The 12189-nt window shown below is 36.9% G+C and overlaps 1 protein-coding gene across 8 annotated transcripts in view; it reads left to right on the top strand.

The window, feature by feature from the left end:
• The window catches only part of LOC127645133 (E3 ubiquitin-protein ligase RNF220-like), a 173321-nt gene that overhangs the window by 128483 nt on the left and 32649 nt on the right, over positions 1-12189 (top strand). For 7 of the 8 annotated variants that reach the window (XM_052128651.1, XM_052128655.1, XM_052128652.1 and 4 more), the window contains exons 4-6: positions 1597-1645; positions 4711-4806; positions 8570-8612. In XM_052128651.1, coding sequence (XP_051984611.1) covers positions 1597-1645; positions 4711-4806; positions 8570-8612 — 188 coding nt within the window. Of the gene's footprint in view, positions 1-1596; positions 1646-4710; positions 4807-8216; positions 8422-8569; positions 8613-12189 lie in introns of those variants that run through there. The other variant, XM_052128658.1, reaches the window with a different exon arrangement.

Below are 12189 nucleotides of genomic sequence, written 5' to 3'. Positions count from 1 at the left end.
ATCAGTCTGAAAAGAAAAAGGTTTTTAGTGTCATTTGAGCTTCAGTCAGAATTTTTTAGAAATGTTACATGTTATTGAAACATAATCTTGACAAACAGTTTTGGAGATTTTAGATTTCAGTTCTTGCACAACTATCTGCCACTTGCCATAAAGGGAATGGTTTTTGCTTTTCTTTGTTTCATTTTGCTGTTTCTAATCTTATTGAGCATAAACAGGGCCCATGTTCCCTTTTGTAATTTCTTACCTGCTATTTTGCACTTTGCTCCATTATATTCTCCATTTCATTTGTCCGTTCAGGTGACAAGTCCGCCTGGCAGATCAGACTTTCAGATTAGGATGCAGGCTAATATCATTTCAGCGCAAGGCTAGACCAACCGTTTCTCTGTGTGTCAATGCATGACTCAAAGTGAATATGACAAGGGTGATGTTACCCCTGTCATTGTTCCCCGGGTCGTCATCATGCTGCTTAATAAATACCCAGCAATGACCCAACTATAAGTCTCTCTTAAAAAGAGATTCAGCTAGAATGACAGGCAAGGAAAAATATGTGTTTGTCATATGAGAGAGAAAAGAAAGCAATGGAAAAAAGAGACAGTGAGAGAGATAGCAGGAGGGATATTAATGTTTCAGAGAGGGATCTGATTTGATGTGTCTTTCCCTATTGTCGGTGGATGCTTTAGCTGCCACATTTAATAATTCCTGCCTTCCAATCAGTCATCCTCAATCCACAATGTCCATGAAGCAAAGATTCAATGTACAATCCACCAGCCTGACTCGAGGGAGAGTAAACCCCATCCTTTTTTCTCTCTTCTCCGCCTCTTTAATACAATGTTTACAAGCCGGTGCATTGTCCTCAACATATTTCAAAGTCCTAAGTGCCCAAGGCGTTTCACTGACAAATCAAATAACCGCAAAATCATTTATTTCCTTCTGCCTTAGTCTAACTGCAGGAGGGGTGGGGGGATCAAGTCTGGATGGAAGCATCCATGAGAATGATTACTTCAATAAAAAAATTATAACCCAAATCTGCTTAGCAGTCGTACTTTTGGACAGTAATTGTTTCAAATGCAGCATGACCCAGGGCTGCCTGGATTGAGTGGCACAGGGGATGGGATTGAAACAGCTCACGATTTTATTCTTTTTTTCCACATCTCCAGATGATTAAAAGTGTGATTTGTGTGGCTTTGTTCTCTTTTGTCTCAGCTGTCCTCTCTAAGGCCTGTTCAGGTCCTAAGTGAGGCCAACAAGGGAGAGCTCAGTGTGGCTGAGCTAAAGTGATTGTTGAAGGCATAGACACATGTAAACAGACACACTCCAAATTGACATATTGCAGTATCTGTTATTTGAAAGGTGATGGGTTTATAGCCAGTGCTAAGATACAAGATCAAACCTGATCAGCTATCACGGCAACAAGTACCTTTCAAAATAGCATCAGATTCCATCTAAATTAACATCAGAGTATGTCAACTGAGAAACTTGTGTCATTTCTGAATAGCCTTTTTGAGTCAGTTGAAGTCTCAGTGATAAACACAGTATCTTTCATAGCCATCTGAAACTTTTTTTGTGACTTATTCTGAACTTTTCTTTTTCCTCCAGCAAAAACTCATCACACAAGGACATCAATGCAGCTCCAGGCACACCGAAGGTAAGATGGCCACCTCTGTGAAGCCATTTTAAATCATTATGTCTACTGATAGGCTCAGACACAATTAATGGCAATTAGAGCTCTATTTCTTTCCACAAATAGGTAAAAAGAGTCTCACTTAACTAAACAAGAGAGGATGCAAACTTCTGGCTTTATTTCCTGAAGTAATTTACTTACATGGAAAAGTGAGAGCTTTAAATGCTTCCTGTCAGGGCTATTCAACAGACCGAGACATGAAAAATGATACCAATGTTTTGTTGTCTCATTTTCCTAAATGGAGGAAGAGTCAAAGCACATTTCCCCAATTGAATTCACATCTAGCGTCAATTGAATTATGTACAGCATATTATACGACAAAGTGTCATTTATGGTAACGTCTTGAGCATTCACTACAAGGTTTACCAGATAGATTTATTGATGTTCTTAAAGTACAGATGTTTAATTTCAAGTAAGGATGTTGAGCCTAAATATGCCTTTATAAGGATATATGACATTATCAATGGAGAGTACTGAGGGACATTAGAAAAGTATTCTTAATTTTTACAGATTTGATGATGCCTTGAACTTTTCTAAACATTGGATATATTTCTAGCTTCCAGTGATTATCACACCTGACAAACTGCCAACAACCTTATATTTACTGAAGACATTCTGAACACTATCAGAGTAATATATATTTTTTTCACAATATAAATGCAACCCCAAGTGACATTTCTTGGTGTAGAAACCGTTCAATGATACAGAATTGAGAAATTAGATCATAATTGTTTCGTCCTCGTAAGATTGTGCCTCAGCCAAAGTGCAAACCTTTGGTTCTGACCGGCAGTCAGTGAGAAAGTGGGAGTATGGAAAGAGCATGGGAGCCAGATGACACAGGAACGGGTGAGGGAACAGGCCATGTGAGGCGTGACTGAGCATTCTATAGCTCACATTTAGTATTCCTCAGGAGTGTGTGGAGAATGAAGAGGCTAGCTGGGACAGTGGAGGGGGTCCATGCATCTACTTTAGAAGATGGCGCACAGGCAGATCAGGCCCATCTTGCTAGTTCTAAAGGGGATTAACCCTGGGCCAAGTTGGCCCGTCTTCACCCTTCCTCAAGCCGCCATTGCCATAGCGACTCCATGCCAGTCTGTGCAGCTATTAATCCAATGGGGCGAAGGCCAACGGCAGTAGGCAGCTCAATTACCACGCTTATATCTGCAGCATCGCAACATTGTGTTACGCTTCCCACCACCCAGCAATATGTTTTACATAATATACATATTAAATACACATGTTTTCATTCAAATGTTATTTTATAAACCAAATGTATTAAGTGCCATCCTTCTGCTGAAAGATATAGCCAAATATCGAAAACTGCCTAGTGCTAACATTTATAGTTGTTCTCTGTGTGTATTGTAAAGTAGCTAGATGTTTCATGTCATAATTGCTACTATATTGTGAATTTTAGCTCAACTGGAGCATTGAATTGACCAATCAGCATCCAGGATCCTTACCGTGCGTTCACACAAGAGGCGGCGAGAGCATCAAATCGACAGGAAGTCATTCATTTTCTATGACAGCCAGCGTCTCTCGGCGGCGAGTCTTGGGCGGTGTGGGCGTCAGATGAAAGTTCAAGTGCAGTCAACATTATGGTAATGAGCTGTGACGCGGTTCGGCGGCAACCTATTGGAATATAGAAGTGCTCCGCTCTAACAAAGTCTAGAGAACGCAACCGTGTAAACTTTGGTTCCCACCAAACATTAGTTCCGAAGACAAAGTGGAGGAGAAACTGATTATTGCCGTGGTGGGTTTCCCAGTAATATATGATCTGTCCCTGTTTGCTTACAGGGATATAAAACAACCAAGACCACAGTTATGATTACAAATGTATTTTATTTTGATAACAAACAACTATAATTTTAATTAATTTCTGCCATTGATCGATTTCTTATTTTCACATTTTAAAGAGTTCATGAGGATATACGCTACTTGTGATAGGTCAGCAAAAAGTAAATGGTCGACATGTCTGGATGTTTAAATTGCGGCCCCTTTAAATATAGTTTACAAAACGAAGCATTCTGAACAAACGTTGCCGCCTTTTTCAACTACGTCAGAGTGTCCATGAGCGTCCTCGAGCGTTGAAGGCAGGGCAGCCAGAGCGAATTTTGATGCTCTCGCCGCTTCTGATGTGAACGTATGGTTAATATAAACTGGAACTCTTTTGTAAATGTAATGGTACGTAAGTTTAGGTTCTGATATTGTTTTACGCCGAGGTGGCCCTTCACGTGCCATCATGGACTTTTATCAATTTGCATCGATCAATGAAACAGTTCAAATTTACAGACATGCTGTTGATCAATGTGAACGCTTAACACACATTCAGTATGCACATCATATTCCCTGAGCTCTAAAGGTTTTGAGATCACAAATAAATTGTTTCCTGACCTTGCGATTCAAAAGCATAAGGAGCCATGCATTATGTCTAATTTACTGTCCCTGTTGAGAGAGGCTGCCATTTTTCACATATTAATATTAGATTACAGTTGTCAGCCACTAAAGCCGCGAGCCCTCCTCTCACTCTGATTAATCAGAGCAGATTGTAAATACAAATATTTTATAACCGCCTCATAAAAAGCAGGATGGGGATCAAGACTCTCGGTAAAGTGGGCAGTATTTCCCCTCCCCCCCTTTCCCCAGTCATTTGAGAAATTAAGTCAATTAGGTTTTCAGAAGGACAGGCCTGTTGCATCTCTTAGTGCATATAGAGGTATCTTTATAGCCTATCAAAAGTGTCCTGTCATGCTGTCTGGTGTCCTGGTCCATTACTCTAAACACTGATGTCCTGTCAACACTTCTAGTTTGAAGCTGAAATGACAGTTAATGGTTATCTGTCAACATTTATGAACATCGGTCACATTGTTTCAGCACTCCACATGTGGCGTTCTAGAGTTCTTGTTGTGGTGGGGGGTTTTTTTCTTTCTTTTTTTTTACAGGCTACACCATCACTTCTGTGGATGATATGTTTATCTAGCAGATGGCTGCTCACCTCTTTCTCTCGCTTTGTGTTTTCTCTCTATCGTTAGTCTCTCCTGTTGTCAGTGCACATCAAACGGGAGGGCGAGTCTCCAGTTGTGTCCCCGCTCTCCTCTGATGAAGCTCACCATTCTGACAGATACCAGGTGAGATGTGAAACCTTAGACAGAGAGAAACTGTCACTGGTGCAGAGAGACATACAGGCTGTGCAGTGCAATTCTGACACTGTGAACATAACTCCACATAAAGACCACTAAAACCCTCCACTCTGATGCAGCATTTTATTTCAGCTGGTTTTAGCCTGTTGAGAATGTCTCGCTATGTGGGAGCCTGATATGCTTTAAGTGGTGGGGACAGTTTGGGGGGTGCTAGTTGTGATGTCATGAAACTAATGAATATTAATTAGGATATGCACAGATAATTTTATATAAAATGTTACTGTTTTGAAAAATAGTCCTCCTTAATGACCAGTTCAAGCACTCTAATAAATATTTAACATAATTAATTTGATAACTTTATACTTGCCACTGTTAGTCCTGGGATTTTGTTAGTCAGTGAATAAATACATGGATCAGCAAACTTTTATAATGTTATTGTTTTGTGGTTGTACTTTCGCCACTATTACAATGGCAATTCCGTAAAAGTTGGGACAGTGTGAAAAATGTTAATAAAAACAAAAAAGTAGTGATTTGTAAATTATATTCACCCTTTGCTATATTGAAAGCATTGCAACTAAACATTATATGATGTTTTACCTTGTGAATTTCATTGTTTTTTAATTTTTTATGTACAGTAATTTCAAATCAGATGATTGCAACACATTCCAAAAAAGTTGGGACAGTTGAGTGTTTGCCACTGAGAAACATCACCGTTTCTTCTAATAAGACTTATTAAGCATTTAGGCACTGAAGAAACAAGTTTGTTAGATATGTAGATATATTACACAATTTTTTATTTGCTAGTATTTAACAATACATTTGAGCTTGAACTATGTTCTTTATAAATTAATTCTACATTTAGTAAAATAATCTTCTAAGTGTCTTCATTCAAAAGAGACCAGGGCTCATAAACAGCAGCCATTTCTTATATTAGTTCACCTAAAAATAAAAATTCTGCCATTTTTTTATTGGAACATAAGAAATAGGTCTTTACACAGCTATATTCTAAAACAAATTACAATTTATAGTGATCAGGGCTGTCCAGTTTCAAAAAAGAAAATATAACTACTATAGGTATTATGTAAATTGCTAAATAGACATGATGGTAATACAGTAGAACAACAAGGAGCCATGAATTCATGAATTCATTCGCCATGAATGGTAACTGTAGGGTTGACTATCGCAGAACAACTCAGGGGCAAAGGGGCTTTTCTGTGAAAGGTTCCCAAATCTGGAACATGCAACCATCTGAAAATATATCAGTAACAGAAAATCTTTCATAATATTGCTTAAGCGCTGGTTTAAAAGAAACCAGAGCTGTACTAATTTTTAATTCTTAATTAATTTTTGTTTTTATATGTTTTATATTATATGTCACCAGGGTTGGGAGCAACCTTAGTATTTATTTACCCATTTATACATATTTTTTATTTGATTAGATTATGTTGCTTGATTTATTTAGTTTTAAATGAAAAAATCCTATCTAGGTACCTTAGATGCAAATTAGCAGGTGCTGTTATCTTAATGTACAATCCATTTTTTTATTGTATTTATTTTATTAGTTTTTGTGCTGAAATTTTTTTCACTGCACTTATACAAATAAACCAATAAATAAAAAAAAAACGACAAAGGCAAAAAGTGCCGAGGACATTTCCCACACATATTACACACAACTGACGACTATGCTGAGATGTAATATTTAGGATTCCAAAAGCGAGTATGTTCATGTGTGTGTGTGTGTGTGTGTGTGTGTGTGTGTGTGTGTGTGTGTGTGTGTTTGGAATTTTGTTTATGTGTGCATCCAGCTTTTCTCCTCCACAATATCCTCGATCTTATCCCAGGCTGGATCTGACTGCTGGATGTAGTAATACAGGCTGAGATCTGTTCTGTTAATCTCCAGCCCCAGGTTTACTCAGGCAGTAATGTGTGTTCTGCTCTGATATGTAATCATTCATAGTTTAACCCTGGGCTAATCTACGCTGCCCCCGAGCCCTGGATATCATCTATGTGCTCCAGTGTCCTTGACATGTTTGTTTTCATCCTGTGTTCCCCAATGAGCTGTGGCTCTGTGGGACATTTTTCTCCCCATCTCTGTCTGTCCCTCATCCTCAGAATTTCTCAATTAAAAATCTCCAGACAGATCTTTGCACATTGAATATTTCAAGGCCCCCTGTATGGTTCTGATAATTCTTTAGAATTTGCCTCCAATCTTACAAAACTGAAAGTAATTAAGCACACTAGTATATAATGATTCTTATCTTGAGGCCTAAGAAAAATAAATGGCACCATTTAAAGCAAGGATGCTCAAATTACCTCATTCAGATGATTAAGCTAATGACGCTTTTCCACTCAAATTCATGAACATTCTCTTTTGTAACACAATCTGTCTAGTGTGGAAGCACAGGTCCATTAACATAGTGTATAATCATAAATTAGACTGACTTTGACCAGCAATAGCTCAAGAGCTATTGCCTGTAGACTGTGACTGCCTGTAGACATGACACATGAGAAATATTTGATGGTGGTTTGAACCTGTGCCCACCTACGTCTAGAAGATTGAATCTGAATAAGTTTGCTACATTCAGCACAATTTAATTTAATTGGTGACACTCTACAGAAAGATTAAATTCATTAACTTTAGATGCATGAGGTATCATAGCTGTACTGCTATATAGCTTTTTACAGCATTTATTAATCATGGTTAATGTACATTTGTATTATTCATTATTGGTTTAAACTGAATTAACTTATTCAATGTTAAATATAAAAAATGCATTGGTATATGTAGAAATTAACAATAACCAAAAATAATATGTTTTGTAAAACAATTGTACATTATTAATGCAATAGTTAATAATATTGTTAGGCTAACTATTGCATTAACTAATGTTAACGTATACAACCTCAATGTAAAGTGTATCACGTTAACTCTAGAATGAAGTTGACATAAGATGAGGTTTATGTTGATTAGGTCTTAAATTAACATAACAACATAAGTTGTTCTTAAAAATAGAACATGAGTTTTTACTATCAAACGATTGATTAGGGTTCTGGTTGAAATCAGCTGATAAGACAAAACAAAGAAAAAAGAAATCAGCTGATAAGATGTTTTTTTTTTTTTTTTTAGTTTCCTTCTTTTAAATGAAAAGGAGCAATAACATATTTTGCTGTTTAAGTAGCTATTATTAATGCATAACGTTAAGAGAATGTTAAAGCTTCTCTTAAGTAAATACTTCTCACTTTGTCATTCACAAAAAACAGCTTCAATACACCTCATATAAAACATAAAATGAATGGAACACATATTGGATGCGCCGTTTACATACTGCTGCTCCCCAGTGGCAGAAGAAGGAACTACTGCAGTTTTGACTCTGACGTGAGGATCACATGACCGGTAGCAACATGGTGGCGGTGGCGCGCTGAAACGAACTAGTGAGCCTGTAATTTCAATCTTTCTGCATCCTTCATAAATTGATTATTCAGTCCTATATCGGCGTTTTGTTGGGGTATTATCCTTGTCTAACGATGTAGTTAATCATATGAGTTTGTGGAGTTCTGGCGTTTGCAATGGAAGAGGAGGTGGAGAGCAGTGGCAAGAGAAAAGTATGTTTTGTTTACATTCAGACATCCGAGATGTGCTGCAGAATCCATTGCAATCCAGTGAAACGCGCTTCACTCAAGCCTTCTTAAATGCATTACAAATACATTTAAATAACTTACAATCTTTTTCTTGTTTCTTTTTAATTTGCAGACATTTTTACGAGTGCGAGCAAACAGGCAAACACGATTGAATGGTATGTATATTTCATCCCTGCACCCAAGAGTAGTGATGCATTATGAATATTTTTGTATATTTTAATATGTTGTCATCTGTCCTTTAAAAACATATTTGTATTATTTAATAACTTGATACTTGACATCAAGAGTGCAAATAACACTGAACATGGAGAGGCTTTCCCCTTTTCCAGTAGCCTCTTCTTGAATGCACTGATATTTTTAGCATTCTTGTGTCAGCAAAGAAACTGTAAAGTTAATTAATGATGGCACAGAGGAATCCAGCAAAATTTGCAGTGAAAACCTTTATTAGACTGAAAATGAATAACATTAACCAACACGTTTCAGCATTGTTATTTTTCATCGATTGTTCAGGTCTGCTTACATGCGCTATATATATATATATATATATATATATATATATATATATATATATATATATATATATATATACACACACACACACACACACACTGGCAGCCAACATTTTGGAATAATGTACAGATTTAGCTGTTTTGGAAGGAAATCGGTTCTTTAATTCGTCAAAGTAGCATTCAGTTGATCACCAAGTATAGTAAGGACATTACTGATGTTAAAAAACAGCACCATCACTAATTGAAAAAAGGAATGTTTGATCAAATCTAGACCCATTTCCAGCAGCCATCACTCCAACACCTTATCCTTAAGTAATCATGCTAAATTGGTACTAGAAAATCACTTGCCATTATATCAAACACAGTTGAAAGTTATTTGGTTTGTTAAATGATGCTTAACCTTGCCTTTGTGTTTGTTTTTGAGTTGCTACAGTATATAATAGACTGGCATGTCTTAAGGTCAATATTAGATCAAAAAGGCAAAAAAAAACCACACATAAAAAACAGCTTTCTCTAGAAACTCATCAGTCAATTATTGTTTTGAGGAATGAAGGCTATGAAGGCGATTTCATACAAAGGTGTACACTGCAGTCTTCAAAGACAAAGGACATCTAGCTCTAATAAGGACCAAAAGAGATGTAGAGGGCCAGATGTACAACTAAACAAGAGGATAAATACATCAGAGTCTCTAGTTTGAGAAACAGACACCTCACATGTCCTCAGCTGACAGCTTCATTGAATTCTACCTGTTCAACACTAGTTTCATATACAACAGTAAAGAGAAGACTCAGGGTACAGGCCTTATGGGAAGAATTGCAAAGAAACTAACACTTATGAAACAGAAAATTAAAAAGAAAAGGTTAGAGTGGGCAAAGAAACACAGACATTGGACAACAGATTATTGGAAAAGAGTGTTGTGGATCTTAACCCATTGAGCTTTTGTGGGATCAGCTAGACTGTAAGTTGTGTGAGAAGTGCCTGACAAGACAGCTACATCTATGGCAAGTGCTACAGGAAGCTTGGGGTGAAATGTCACCTGTTTACCTGGACAAACTGACCGCTAGAATGCCAAGAATCTGTAAAGCTGTCATTGCTGCACGTTGAGAAATGAGATGAGAAAAAAATACAAATTGTAATAGTAATTTTTCACATTATTAATGGCCTGACTATACATTGTGATCAGTTAAATGCCACTTTATTGAATAAAAGTAAAAATGTCTTTCCATAAGAACAAAATCTGTACATTATTCCAAAATTTTGGCTTCCGGTGTTTGTGTGTGTGTGTATATATATATATATATATATATATATATATATATATATATATATATATATATATATATACACAATTACAAGAATGTAATTTATATAAATTGTTGGTTTTGTATTAGTTTATATGGGCATTTAAAGATGTCGTGTAGTCTTTGAAGCATTATTATAAGCTTATTAACAGAGCTGTTCAGGTTGTAGTCCAAAAACCTGGAAGAGAATTCGCTCTTCCCTTGGGATTTTCCTAAAGGTTTTTAAAGGCAGTTTTGGAGTAGTAAGTAAAATAAAGTTTATGGTAAACATTACTTGAAGATACTTAGTTTTTCTACAGCATAAATTGCACACAGTCGTACCTCAATACGAATTCAAAATACATGTTTGAAGCAACATACTTAAAATAATAAATACAAACTGTCAGCTGCAAAATTCACATTTGAGGAATGAAAGTGTGTCATTTATGTTGTAGAACAAAACATCCAAGTATCTTAAATGTATGTGTACCACAGACCTTATTTTAGTCATAAATCCTAAACTGATATCATAAAAACCCACAGGAAATTCCAGAGGGAACCCATGGCAAATTAGCCTTCAATTTTACCTGCGAATTGACGTCATGTCTGAATAGCTCTATTGAGCATTAATTTAGACACTTAAAGGGATAGTGCACCAAATCAAATGTACATTTTGTTGTCATTTACTCACCCTGATGTTGATCCAGACCCATATGACATACTTTCTTCCATTGTAAACAAAAGGAGACATACGGCAGAGCGTTAGCCTCAGTCACCAGTTACTAATCAGAATAGAACAGGAGAGAAGTCTCTTCATTTTGTCTGAAAACAGAGCTCAGTCTTAACCCCAGATATAGTCATTAGTTGGTGGATGTGATTGAACTGCCACACTCAGGCATGGATGGTGTGAGCCTGAAGCTGTCTCATCTGCGGCCAGTTATTTCTGTCTGATATGGAGAGGAACTTCTCACCTCTCAGTGTGCATCAGCCAAATGCTCATCAGCACTGGTGTCTATCATATGGCCTTGCCAGAAGCTTGACATCCATATCGACCTCAAATTCTGTCCCATGTTAAGGAGAGTAGCAGCCTTTTGGTCATTAAAAGATTAGTTCACCCAGAAATGAAGAATTGATGATAATTCACTCACCCTCAGGCCATCCAAGATGTATATAACTTTCTTCATCAGAACAGATTTTTAGGAAAGTATTCCAGGTTTTTAGCTTCATCCAATGCAAGTGAATGGACACCAATTTTTGATTGTCCAAAAAGTACACTTAGTTATTATCTAAGTAATCCACAGAACTACAGCCAATCAAGTAATGTCTTCGATGTGTTTGTGTGAAAAACGACTCGCTAAATAAAACTTTATTAACTTTAAACATTTGCTTCCTGTAAACACTCAATGCCTCCCGTTTCTGTCACATTTACATTTATGCATTTGACAGATGCTTTTATCCAAAGCAACTTACCACAGCGTTTACCACAGAGGAACGTACTTCACACGAGTGTTGGGTCAATTCAAACAGAGCGCAGCGGAAGTGCCGGTTTAAAGTTACAACATTTTTAATTAGCGATTTGTTTTTCCCACAAATTATCGTTTAACTTAGACTATACTTGATCGACTGGTGTTGTGTGGATTACTTGGATAATAACTAAGTGTACTTTTTGGGCAATAAAAAATTGGTCTCCATTCACTTGCATTGGATGAAGCTAAAAATCTGGAATACTTTCCTAAAATCTACACCTTGGACAGCCTGAGGGTGAGTAAATTATCAGCAAATTTTCATTTTTGGGTGAACTATTCCTTTAATGGGAACATTATAGAGATTTCAACAATCCTGAGCTGCTCTACTGCGATAACATGTCTTTATGTTTACTCGCTTTTATCAGCCCTATATTTTTGCACTTCCCTTGACTGTAGCGCCTGCCCAAGCAGAGAATC

This window comes from Xyrauchen texanus, chromosome 6, assembly GCF_025860055.1.
Source record: "Xyrauchen texanus isolate HMW12.3.18 chromosome 6, RBS_HiC_50CHRs, whole genome shotgun sequence".
Taxonomy (NCBI): Eukaryota; Metazoa; Chordata; class Actinopteri; order Cypriniformes; family Catostomidae; genus Xyrauchen; species Xyrauchen texanus.
Note: the sequence above shows the minus strand (reverse complement) of the source record. Positions and strands in the feature narration are given on the sequence as shown.